The 14,212-nt window shown below is 34.7% G+C and overlaps 1 protein-coding gene across 17 annotated transcripts; it reads right to left on the bottom strand.

The window, feature by feature from the left end:
- Positions 1-9,250: 9,250 nt before the first annotated feature.
- Positions 9,251-13,062, bottom strand: LOC145086523 (uncharacterized). 17 transcript variants are annotated; one of them, XR_013700483.1, is made up of 5 exons: positions 12,760-13,059; positions 12,552-12,619; positions 12,310-12,396; positions 12,021-12,155; positions 9,251-9,624 (listed from the first exon to the last, which is right to left on the bottom strand). XR_013700483.1 is itself a non-coding variant. In XM_079024309.1 (5 exons), exons 1-5 carry the CDS (start codon positions 12,953-12,955, stop codon positions 9,578-9,580), a joined length of 471 nt encoding a protein of 156 aa, XP_078880435.1. In that variant the 5' UTR covers positions 12,956-13,062; the 3' UTR covers positions 9,251-9,577. The 17 variants fall into 17 exon arrangements, 7 of the variants coding, with proteins under 7 accessions (XP_078880435.1, XP_078880439.1, XP_078880433.1 ...); XM_079024309.1 differs by having other exon boundaries at positions 12,021-12,093; positions 12,760-13,062; XR_013700485.1 differs by lacking the exon at positions 9,251-9,624 and adding an exon at positions 10,164-10,736 and having other exon boundaries at positions 12,310-12,350; positions 12,760-13,061.
- Positions 13,063-14,212: the final 1,150 nt, after the last annotated feature.

The following is a 14,212-nucleotide window of genomic DNA, read 5'->3' on the forward strand; positions in this document are numbered from 1 at the left end:
ATTTAGGTTTCAGCTTAGTTTAGTAGCCCACAGATGTTAAAAAAACAAACAATCTTTTTTTTTCAGACTGCAGACGTTTGGTCCACCTCTTCTACTACAGAGGTCTACAGATGTGGTCCGCAGACTGCAGACATTTTGCCTCAGAAAAAACAAACAACACCTAAAAGTCTCTGATTTGAAACATTTTTCAATCGGTTATATTTTTAGAAAATATATAGTTTTCTTGTTTAAAGTATACATACATGCTCGCATAGTGTCATAACTAGGGAGAACATAAAGTAAAAGAAGATGAGTTGAACACTACGAGTATGCCTTGGTATGTGTAATCAGTTCTGGGAAGGATATAGCCTGATCAACTATATCCGTCCGAGAAGTGACTTACACATACTGGGGGATAGTCATAATGGGCAACAAATCTAACGACCTAACTTCACTCTACAAAGAATGCTCGAAAACCAAATCTAAACACTTAAAATACTATAGGAGTATTTTATGTTGCTATAGCGCAATATTATTATTATTATTATTCGTTACATGCTTCTTACACCCCAATTCTCGCGCAGACGACATGGCCGGATTTCATCTACCTGGAGACCATTACTTCCCTAATGAGGGAAACGTTGGATGGCTTCAGGCAGAACCCAAGGAAATGATCGAGGAGGATCCTGAGTAGGACCGATAAAACAATGTTTCATACTCATCGAGAGTGTGTAAGACTCTTAAACATGACTAAATGGGGTTTTCGGACCTTGTGTTTCAAAGCCAAACACTCAAAAAGGTCACAAAAGTAGTCTCTCCCAAATCTCTCCAAGTATGTCAAATCTCTCCCGAATCTCTCCAAGTATGTCAAATCTCTCCAAGTATGCCAAATCTCTCAAAGTATGTCAAATCTCTCCCAAATCTCTCCAAGTATGTCAAATCTCTCCCAAATCTCTCCAAGTATGTCAAATCTCCCTCAAGTCCTCTTTTGGTTTTTCGTAATCATTTGGGGCGTCCCGACACTTGACTTGGTGAAAAACCATTCGAAACGGGGTGATACCTTGGAAAATAGCCTTTTAGGGCCGAAGTCTCTCTATAGGGACCAAACCCTCCTTGAGCCGAAGCCCCAAGAACCAAGACCGAAGTCTCCTTGAGTAGCTGCAACCATCTAGCCACAGCCACCGAACCGCAACCATCGAACCTGGAGCACCGCATCCGAACTTTGCCTTCGGTCCCTCCTGACGAGCCACCTGTGGTACCTACTCAGACTGCAATCCCCTCCCCCTCGGACCCAATTCAGCGACCAAGCCACTCTGGTTCTAAGGCTGATGGGACTGGACCCTCGCCCTAACTTCAGATTTTCCACTTTTTCACCCGGTTTTCGACCACGACTCCGTTTTAAGTCCGTTTTTAATTATTTTAACGAGGGATTTTCACCCAAAATTATATTTTGACAAATAAGGTCCCATATATTCATAAATTCATCATATTTTTAAGAAGATCCTTATTTAAGAATAAGATCTATTAAGTGAGATATTGTGGTGGAGTGTTGACTTTGCCATAGTGTTTGACACAAGCAACCACCCCCATACCCACTCCATGACCAACCCACACCCCTCCCTACCATACCTAGTCCCTTCTTTGTACTTTTCCATCAATCTCCAGCCATTCCCACGTCCTAAGAGCTGGACAACCCACCCTCTCTCTTCACACTTCCTTCATTCTCTCATTTTTCCTCCAAGGATCACACTCCAAATTCTCTCACCATTCTCTCTAAATTTCGAGACTTCCAAGGCTGATCATCAAGATTTCTTCCACTCTTGGTAAGTATAATTCATTCTTCTTATGATTATTACACATCCTTCTACTCAAAATCATAGGAATCTTACACAAACATCGTCACCTTCATGATAGGTTCTCGATTCATCAAGGCATCTTCTAAGTGTTCTTGAGTTGAACACTTCTCTTCTCCAACATCCATCCTCTAAGAACACATAAAGTGAGTTCATACCCCTATATTTTCATGCTTTCTTAAGTTTTAAAGGGGGGGAATACAAGTTAAATTACCAAGAACACTACTAAACTTTTCCAACAGCTTTCATCAGGAAAGTTCAACTCTAATCACGGACTGTTTTGGGAAACTTAAACATTTTTGTTTCTAAAAATGTACAAGGTGAAAGTAGTTCAAGTTCTTAGCTTTAAAATGGCTACTTTCACATATCCATACGATTTTTCTACATTTTATGGTGATTTTTACAAAACTGCCTATCATTTCAAGAACACATTCGGACCAGTCTGTGATTATGGACTTTTTCACACAAGTTGGAGCTCACTAAAAATCATAATAAAATTTATGAACAAACTAGACTCATTTTCCAAACTCCCAGAATTTACGGATTTTGATTTGGACCTTTGATAATTTTTTTATAAATTTTCTAAGAACAGCAATAGAAAATGTTAACAACAGAAAAATGTTATCAATTTCATTCCACCTTGTAACTTGTCTAGCAAGGTGTATATCATTATGTGATCATATATTACTACATTATATGTCATTTTGTCTTGTTAATTAGACATACATCAGTTGACAAATAGATTTTTACCTTCTCATGAATGGTAATTAGTTTATTGTTATAAACAAAGTCTATGTCCATGGCATGCAAATATTTGATAAACTATGGAAGTATAGTTTATTTTGCTTTTACATTATAAACGATTATGACAAACTATAATAGGTATAGTTTGTGTTTCATTACATTTCAAACTCTTTACCAAAGGTTCTTAGTTCATGTAAATCTATTAATGAATAAATTTGTGAGACACTCGCTTCGTGTTACATCCATGTAACGAAGTCAAACGTCCTATAAATTGTAATCAGAGTCTCTTGTAGGGAGAACATGATACTTGTGTATAAATCTATATTGGGTCTAACAAACCCACACCTGAGCTGCATGCAACAGCTAGACCGACAGGTCTGAGGTGACAAGTGTCATTTAACTTGCGGCGCCTGAAGAACGTCGTATTACGAGGACGTCTGAGTCATAGTATGGTTATAATAACTCACCTATGGGTATTAACAAACATAAGATTTACGGGTTTTACTTTTAAATTTAACGAGTTTATGTCGATTTAAACTTGCACAAATTTTCTTAAGTATGGTAAAATACTTGTACATTTCAGTCTTGATTCTTAAGATTACAATGCATTACATAAGAAAATATGGGATTTTTCTTGAACAAACATCACTTTTACAAGGAAAGGATTTTAGCATCACCTTCAAAATCTTATGAACTCACCAACCTTGTGTTGACACTTTTTCAAAACTACTTGTATTCTTAGGAAATCCATAAACATGCAACCAAGTGCTTTTGAGGATAGGACGTAAGGCGTCAAACATTTCATTTTTGTCAACATAATGTAATTGATTTGGAAACATGTAAACTCATACTATGGTGTAACTTTTTCAATTATATTTATGTTTTGTGTTTACTTTGATCACTATTGTAATTGTTGTTATGATACTATACATGAAATCCTCCACCCCCGGACGTTTCCGCCATCCTTGGTTTGGGGGTGTGACAGATTGGTATCAGAGCACGGTTTATAGTGAATTAAGTATATCAAACCACATAAGATATACAAACTAAAAACACATTTGGGACTAAGGTAGTGTTTGGTTTTTGTCTGCAGATCTGTGCGGCCTCTTATGTCTGCGCCGCACAGACCACACGCAAACATTAGCCTTCGCAGACTGTTTGTTTTTTTAAAGACTGCAGACCTAAAAATGTCTGCACGCCCTTCTTGGCGCAGATGTTGAGCAGAGTCTTCTAACATCTTTAGACATCTTCTAGCATAAAAAAACATATATATCTTTATTTTTTTTAAGGTTTTTTTTTTTTCAATTTATATTTTTTCCAACTTTATTAATGATAAACAATTTGAAAAAAATTACAAAACTTAAGAAAAAACGTTCGACGATACAAACATGGTATTTTTGACAAATTTATAAATAAATATTTATTACAATAATAGTCATTGAAGTTGTTTATATAAATATGAAAAAAAAAATCGTAATATATTCATATATTTTTTTGCCAAATTTTGTAAAACATTATTTAATACAGTATCGTCAATTTCTCGAGAAAATATTTATGGTACATTTTTAATGGATTTAACTGAAAAAATTGAAGTTTATTCCCATCGATTTATGTATCAAATTCTTTGATCACTAATTACAATGTTTAGTTATAAATTTGCAATCAAAGTTGTTGGTTTTTATCAAATATATACGTTAATTCATACCATTTTTATTTTTTATACAATAATACATAAAAGTTGATCTAGATTCGTTAATTAATTATAACAAAATCATAAAAATATTAAAAAATCACTTTGAAGTTTAAAAAGATCAGTTTATTTAGGTTTCAGCTTAGTTTAGTAGCCCACAGATGTTAAAAAAACAAACAATCTTTTTTTTTCAGACTGCAGACGTTTGGTCCACCTCTTCTACTACAGAGGTCTACAGATGTGGTCCGCAGACTGCAGACATTTTGCCTCAGAAAAAACAAACAACACCTAAAAGTCTCTGATTTGAAACATTTTTCAATCGGTTATATTTTTAGAAAATATATAGTTTTCTTGTTTAAAGTATACATACATGCTCGCATAGTGTCATAACTAGGGAGAACATAAAGTAAAAGAAGATGAGTTGAACACTACGAGTATGCCTTGGTATGTGTAATCAGTTCTGGGAAGGATATAGCCTGATCAACTATATCCGTCCGAGAAGTGACTTACACATACTGGGGGATAGTCATAATGGGCAACAAATCTAACGACCTAACTTCACTCTACAAAGAATGCTCGAAAACCAAATCTAAACACTTAAAATACTATAGGAGTATTTTATGTTGCTATAGCGCAATATTATTATTATTATTATTCGTTACATGCTTCTTACACCCCAATTCTCGCGCAGACGACATGGCCGGATTTCATCTACCTGGAGACCATTACTTCCCTAATGAGGGAAACGTTGGATGGCTTCAGGCAGAACCCAAGGAAATGATCGAGGAGGATCCTGAGTAGGACCGATAAAACAATGTTTCATACTCATCGAGAGTGTGTAAGACTCTTAAACATGACTAAATGGGGTTTTCGGACCTTGTGTTTCAAAGCCAAACACTCAAAAAGGTCACAAAAGTAGTCTCTCCCAAATCTCTCCAAGTATGTCAAATCTCTCCCGAATCTCTCCAAGTATGTCAAATCTCTCCAAGTATGCCAAATCTCTCAAAGTATGTCAAATCTCTCCCAAATCTCTCCAAGTATGTCAAATCTCTCCCAAATCTCTCCAAGTATGTCAAATCTCCCTCAAGTCCTCTTTTGGTTTTTCGTAATCATTTGGGGCGTCCCGACACTTGACTTGGTGAAAAACCATTCGAAACGGGGTGATACCTTGGAAAATAGCCTTTTAGGGCCGAAGTCTCTCTATAGGGACCAAACCCTCCTTGAGCCGAAGCCCCAAGAACCAAGACCGAAGTCTCCTTGAGTAGCTGCAACCATCTAGCCACAGCCACCGAACCGCAACCATCGAACCTGGAGCACCGCATCCGAACTTTGCCTTCGGTCCCTCCTGACGAGCCACCTGTGGTACCTACTCAGACTGCAATCCCCCCCCCCCTCGGACCCAATTCAACGACCAAGCCACTCTGGTTCTAAGGCTGATGGGACTGGACCCTCGCCCTAACTTCAGATTTTCCACTTTTTCACCCGGTTTTCGACCACGACTCCGTTTTAAGTCCGTTTTTAATTATTTTAACGAGGGATTTTCACCCAAACTTATATTTTGACAAATAAGGTCCCATATATTCATAAATTCATCATATTTTTAAGAAGATCCTTATTTAAGAATAAGATCTATTAAGTGAGATATTGTGGTGGAGTGTTGACTTTGCCATAGTGTTTGACACAAGCAACCATCCCCATACCCACTCCATGACCAACCCACATCCCTCCCTACCATACCTAGTCCCTTCCTTGTACTTTTCCATCAATCTCCAGCCATTCCCACGTCCTAAGAGCTGGACAACCCACCCTCTATCTTCACACTTCCTTCATTCTCTCATTTTTCCTCCAAGGATCACACTCCAAATTCTCTCACCATTCTCTCTAAATTTCGAGACTTCCAAGGCTGATCATCAAGCTTTCTTCCACTCTTGGTAAGTATAATTCATTCTTCTTATGATTATTACACATCCTTCTACTCAAAATCATAGGAATCTTACACAAACATCGTCACCTTCATGATAGGTTCTCGATTCATCAAGGCATCTTCTAAGTGTTCTTGAGTTGAGCACTTCTCTTCTCCAACATCCATCCTCTAAGAACACATAAAGTGAGTTCATACCCCTATATTTTCATGCTTTCTTAAGTTTTAAAGGGGGGGGGGAATACAAGTTAAATTACCAAGAACACTACTAAACTTTTCCAACAACTTTCATCAGGAAAGTTCAACTCTAATCACGGACTATTTTGGGAAGCTTAAACATTTTTGTTTCTAAAAATGTACAAGGTGCAAGTAGTTCAAGTTCTTAGCTTTAAAATGGCTACTTTCACATATCCATACGATTTTTCTACATTTTATGGTGATTTTTACAAAACTGCCTATCATTTCAAGAACACATTCGGACCAGTCTGTGATTATGGACTTTTTCACACAAGTTGGAGCTTACTAAAAATCATAATAAAATTTATGAACAAACTAGACTCATTTTCCAAACTCCCAGAATTTACGGATTTTGATTTGGACCTTTGATAATTTTTTTATAAATTTTCTAAGAACAGCAATAGAAAATGTTAACAACAGAAAAATGTTATCAATTTCATTCCACCTTGTAACTTGTCTAGCAAGGTGTATATCATTATGTGATCATATATTATTACATTATATGTCATTTTGTCTTGTTAATTAGACATACATCAGTTGACAAATAGATTTTTACCTTCTCAAGAATGGTAATTAGTTTATTGTTATAAACAAAGTCTATGTCCATGGCATGCAAATATTTGATAAACTATGGAAGTATAGTTTATTTTGCTTTTACATTATAAACGATTATGATAAACTATAATAGGTATAGTTTGTGTTTCATTACATTTCAAACTCTTTACCAAAGGTTCTTAGTTCATGTAAATCTATTAATGAATAAATTTGTGAGACACTCGCTTCGTGTTACATCCATGTAACGAAGTCAAACGTCCTATAAATTGTAATCAGAGTCTCTTGTAGGGAGAACATGATACTTGTGTATAGATCTATATTGGGTCTAACAAACCCACACCTGAGCTGCATGCAACAGCTAGACCGACAGGTCTGAGGAGACAAGGAGTTCAAAATTCAAATTCATTCATTCTCATTCTTTATATTTAACCCTTGCATACGACAACCATAGATGCTGCCACCGATCAGATAAGGAGTTCAAAATTCAAATTCATTCTCATTGTGTTGTAAGGGTTTTCTATTTTAATAGATAGTATGTTATATAACATGATATAAGAGGTTGTTTCTTTAATTTTTTGCAATGAGTTTAATGGGTTAAACACTTTATTTTGTTAGTTATATATTATTATTATTATTATTATTATTATTATTATTATTATTATTTTCCTTTTTGCCTTAATTGACATGACTTAATGAGTTATAGAATTTCGAGTAGCTTTGCTTGATAGTATTTTAGAATGTGACTTTTTTTTACTGTTTTTATAAACATTTTAAACTAGGATGTTACAAAATGAGATTGTTAGTTGGAAAACCATATAACGAACTAGGATGTTATAAAATGTAGATAAGTGAAAGTCACTTCATTCGTCTTTTCTTTTTGTACATGCTTCATTGGAGAGAATTTTTTGTTGCTGGTCTTTATGGACTAGCAATCTCTACTTCTATTTATTATAATTATTTTGGGGGTAACTCAACAGGTTTTGTTATAAACAAACATTTTAGTTTATAACATTATGTGATTTTTGAATATATATAATTTTATTTCTTTTAAATTTAGGGGTGAGCATAAGTTTTTCAAGTTAATTGGTTATGAAGGCAATACTCAAATCGAGCCACATAAAGTTTGAGTTTTTAGGTTAATTAGGTTTCGTTTGATAATCAATTAAATTCTTATCTCTTTATATATTTTTTAAGGTTTTCATCTTCTGAAGCCCCATCACATATACAAATAATAAATAAATAAATAAATAAAATTCTAAAATCCACATGTGCTTCTAAGCCACACCATATAAAAAGAAATTTATATTTTAATTTAGTTATCTATATGATCATTGGTTAATGAGTAAAGACATTGGGTTTGGTTAATTCGTATAATTTTTTTTTGTTTTGGTTTGATTTTTAACATTACCTTAAAAGGTTTAGCTATACATCAAATGGATTGTGTATCAGTATTTGATTGATATGTAAAAGTTTTCGGTATAATATCATTCATGTATGTTGGTCAACATCTTAGAAAAAGGGTATTTTGCTAAGGGTTTTATGTTTCTCTATAGATGATATATTCTCATTCAAACTAAAATATAATAATTTTCAATTCGATTATGTTTTGAGATGTCAATCAATTAAGCTCAGGGTCAACCAATTCTAATCGGTTTTCTAGCATAACTTTATGTAGCATTGGCCAGAGGGATATCATGCGTCAGTACAAAAGTATTAGCGAATCCTAACGAACGATTCATAGGTAGTGAAGCCTATACATCAAATGTGATGTATAAAAAGTTTTGCACAATTAATACTAATTTTTTATTTTTTATACATTTGATGTACAATCAATCATGTGTTTGTATACATTTGTAAATGATTATAATTCCTTATTTTTTTTATTCTTATAGATTTCGTATTTGCTAACATAACTCTTATTGATAATTGTTTAGAGGTAGTAACTATTTGCACAAAAAAAACTAATCGCCTTTAGAAATTAATTTCAGAATAAATTATTTACACTCATCGCTTGGTGCGGGTAAACGGCTAGTGTGTGTGTGTGTATATATATATATATACACACACACACACACATATATATATATATATATATATATATATATATATATATATATATATATATACTATCTGTTTACCCACGCCAAGCGACGGGTGCGAATAGTTTTTTCAGAAACTAGTTTCTAGAAGCGATTAATTCTTTTGCACAAATAGTTAGGTGTTTTATGTTGTTGATAGTGTAGAGATCTTCAAAACATATAGGGTCACTAATTTGCAATAAAAGTATCGGAAGGAAGTATCACTCCCCTTCAGTGGCATTAAAAGAAACCAAATAACCTCAAATTAATCCTTGTTTTTGAAGATTTCATCTATGTGAGCTCGGATTCAACGTAAATTTTTTGGAAAAACTGTATACCTATATAGTCTTGCACTGATATCTTTTTTATTTTTCAGAAAAAAAATCAATCAACATTGATGTCTTATTTCCCTCCATGTCAACAATGCTAGTCATCGTATCATAATCACTTAACCATATGCTGATTTGGGAGATGCACCTGCAGATCCATCACAAAAGTGCGGATTTGAGAAAATGGGAAGCTAAAAGTCCTTCATGTTGCCTCGGGAGGCGAGAGATATCGTGCATCCTGAAACCATTTTACCTTATTAATAACATGTCCTTTCAGATCAATATTGATAACTTGTTTGTCATGACCCTTGTAAATATAATAACACATATTTCACAAGTTCATACTCGAGCAAACTCAACATTTAAAAATAAGACACAATGTATTCCATATCTTTTAATACACGGGTCAAATGAAAAAATTGAAAGATAAGTTAAAAAGGGAAAGTGCTTGTAAAATTCTAAGTTACTTATTTTTAATTTATATTATACAGTATGATTAAATTCAAACAAAATCAATAATATTAATACTATATCTTTTCCAACGTAAAATTATTACTATAAACTTTAATACCATTTAACATATTAACGTATATGATATGTTATTACCAATATATATATATATATATATATATATATATATATATATATATATATATATATATATATATATATATATATATATATATATATATATATATATATATATATATATGATATCATTTTAATTGCAATATGTATACTATATATGACCGGTGACCAAATAATCAAATTCACATATGCAGATAAACTTAGGTTTGGAATTGGTTAGTTGTGACAAACATATTCAACACATAAAGGATAAAAGTATGTAGGTCTGTAAGTCTTTGGAATGTCTTTTTGTCCACTAATTACATCAAAAAAATAGCAAATTCAAATTTAAGATAAAGAACGGGTGAAAGAACATCGTTTCACTCCACTTACCAATGGGTAAGCCTAGGTGAGTGAACTACTGGAAATTACCTTTATGACCTCAAAGCCACCATCCTACTCATATATCACATATTTATGCATTTCTATTAAAGCAAAAACAAATAACCAAGTTGGCCACCCAACAACCACCCACCCATTCACCATGGTTATTCTTGGATGGATACTTAGTCTAGGATTAGGCTTGGAGAATCTTCTCTCTCCTCACGTCATCACTTTCGCATCTTCTCCTCCTTTTGAAACAACCCCATTTTATGTCTCGCCTCCACCTCCGCCATTGTTGGTGCAGTCAAGACTTGTTACAGAAGCTCTGTTTTTGCCACACACGCAACACACATCCAAAACACACACTAATCCACCATTTCCCGAAGCATATTCTATGAACTATTACCAAATGAAATTGCAACAAAACACAAAACTTTATAAGGAAATTAGAACGAATTTTGAAGAACAACCGCATACAATTTTTTGAGACAATTCTCAAATCCAAACAGCAAAACACACATTGAAAAAGAGCAACAAACTTGCATTTCTTTGACAGCAAAATGTCCACAAATATGCTTGATAAGTTACAAATATGATAAATATTGCAATATCTTTGGGCTAAATACAATAAATAACAATGTACTTCCTAAACTACAATGATGTAATAGAAAGATATGAGTAAATGCCATATAATACATAGATAAATAAAGTACGTTGTTATTACATGCATTTAGTCATCTATTAAAATAAGTAAGAAATTGAAAATTCAATTATATATATTTACAATGAATGTAAATATATAAATATAAATCAAATTAAAAAATTACTTAAAAATGCCATTAAATCCTTATGTGCAAAGTAGTTGCTATATAAAGATATCAAGGGTACAGTTGGAATGAAAAAAAACGAACTTTCCGCTCGACCTTAAGCGCTCATAAGAAAATCCTTGCGTGCATGTAATCCGACAACATCCTTCCATCAACAGGTGAAACTTAAAGCAAACGAAAATCAGCCACCAACTTAAGAAGGGCAGTTCATCATTCGAATTTATACGCCATCTAAACTAACTCATTAGGTAACTACCAAAAGTCATGTATTTGTATTGCGAATGTGTATACGAACTAAAAGGTGAAATGCCAACAAATCTTTCCTACTCTAGAAAAGTTAAGTGTGAGAAACTGATAAAATTGAAATTTCGACAGTGATAACATTATAAGTAGCCAAACCAATTTTATTACATGTCTTAATGCTCATTTGATCACGTTTCCAAAAGAACATAAGCATAGTTCATGATTGGTACAATTTCAATATACCAAGGTAACTACCTAAAGCTGTCATATATAATTGGTGGTGGTTTTTATACCTTGAGTAGGAATGTTGTTAGTTCTACATCTTGACACATGTACTGAAAGAAAATCCCATCCCTCAATAGTGGCCGTAAAAGCTAACCAGGAAACTAATCCAAAACATGTATTAACTAAGAACTGTGAAATTGAAGCATTGGACAACAAACTTCTTACTATAGTTTCATATTTAACTAACTTTAACCTCTAGATACAATCTTACTGAAACATTTGAAGGCTTAGGCTACCATTCATATTATGAAAAACTATAAACTTCATAAACATAGAACATAAATTGAAACTAAAAAACATTGTTATTTAACATTTTATTTGTGTTTACCTGGAGAGAACGGGTGGACACTTGAGAGGAAGATCAACTCATGGGTGATTCGGCTATAAAGTTTCCTGACAAGCTAAAATGCATCTTCAATCCATTTTCTTTAAGACATTTCATGGAACACATGGGTTACATGTTCTATCAACCAATAATAAAACTGTAAAAATATATTTTTTATGCATTCTGAGAAGAAAACAAAATAAAATATCAAAGCCTCAAAGATTTTCAAATCTTAAACATGAAAATGAAGCAAATAAACCTTATAATTGAAAAGGTTGAAGCAGACTATTACCTTTAATAAAGAGACATGTATGCGACTTATGTGAAAACATACTGGAGAACCCAAAACAGATATTGGATTGATCGAACAAACAAAAAACTTCAATTCAATCAACAAAAAGCATAAGCAATTCAAAAAATGGGAAATCAAAAAAAGAAAATATGGAAAATCAAGAAATAAGAAACAAACATGAGAAGAATAACACCCAGAGAAATGAAAACAAAAAAAGTCGAAAAATACAAACATGATTTTACCTCCATTGTCTCTGTTCTTGAAAGCAGTAGCAACAATCGTTGTGGGTCGAATATGTGGAATTGCAATCCTGTAAAAAATAGATTAATAGTTACTTATGTAATCGTTTTCATTCCTCATAATTTTGGAATCGATTTGGGATAATATTGCAGAGAATTCAAATGAGAATTTCATGTCAAAATCCTAGTCGATATGCTTTATAACGTGTACCAGAAGATGAGGAGTCGAGAGTTCGTTGGACTGATTTATTATTCACACTGAAGGGAGAACCCAGGGGCGGAGGGGGTGATGTTGGATGGTGGCGAGGGTGCTTACCGTCGAGGCGGGAGAGATTAAGGTGTTGGTGTTGTTGAGGTTTGGTTAATGATGCGGAAAAGTTGAGAGGGTGGATATCAAAGGGACCCATCGAGTAGTGGAAGGCTGAGTTTTTGGGAGTTATTTCTAGGGTTCTTGGAGACTCATTGTTGAAAGAGGGTGAGAAAGATGCTATATAACATGTATTCAGAGTTAAACTTATTCAGTTGGGTGAAGATGAGGAATACTCGGTCAAATTTTGACCGATTCTGATATATTTTAGGGATAAGAATGAGTTTATGCATTATATAACTGTTCTTAATGTTTTATCACTTGTAGCTGTAACGACCTAAAAATACGACCCAAAAATTTCTTTTTTTTTTCAACATAGCCAAAACCATAATTTGAGTGTCATATCATGAAACCATACATAATGTATCTCAAAATAATAATAAACCACGGATCGGAAAACTGTATCATATCCATGACATATAAAAATCAGGAACTAAATCAACTCCCAGGATGAAAGCTGAAGCTGTGGTGTGTGCAATGCCATCAACCCGAGCTCCCCCCTCTGCTAGCGGAAGTACCTGAAACCAAAACTAAAACTGTAAGCACGAAGCTTAGTGAGCTCCCCCAAATTACCACATACCATACAATAATATATATATCATGCACATACTGGGGCCTTGCCCCCTTCCATCGGACCGAAGTCCGAAGCTGACTGACCGGGACCTTGTCCCCTACATCGGACCGCAATCCGAAGCTCACATCAGACTGAGTCCGAAGCTGACTGGGACCTTGTCCCCTACATCGAACCTGAGTCCGAAGCTGACATCGAACCGGAGTCCGAAGCTGACCGGGACCTTGTCCCCTACATCGAACCTGAGTCCGAAGCTGACATCGGACCGAAGTCCGAAGCTAACCGATCATAACATAACGTATCACTTAGCATGAACACACATAATCCTGTCTGAGCCACGAAGGCTTCAAACATGCTAACAACTGCGTCGGATAAAGATCTGGATACTACTGCTAGCTAAACGGGCCGGCATTGTGGCCTTAGACCCGCTACTACTGAAAAGGAACTCACCTCGTGAATAGGCTGCTGAGTGAATAGCTCTGAGGGCTAACTGCTGCTACTCCGGTATCTCCCCGGCTACAAGTCCATAAACATACTAAATCAAATACTAAACACTGCACTGGGTAAAATGACTCTTTTACCCCCAGGTCAAAGTCAACTCTCAGACAAAGTCAACTCTCGGTCAAAGTCAACCCATAGTTGACCGGACTCGCCGAGTTGGGCCGCCAACTCGCCGAGTCCCTATCCTCACTCCTCGACTCAACTCGCTGCTACTCGTCGAGTATG

This window comes from Lactuca serriola, chromosome 2, assembly GCF_051521515.1.
Source record: "Lactuca serriola cultivar US96UC23 chromosome 2, Lser_US96UC23_V15, whole genome shotgun sequence".
In the NCBI taxonomy this organism is placed as follows: Eukaryota; Viridiplantae; Streptophyta; class Magnoliopsida; order Asterales; family Asteraceae; genus Lactuca; species Lactuca serriola.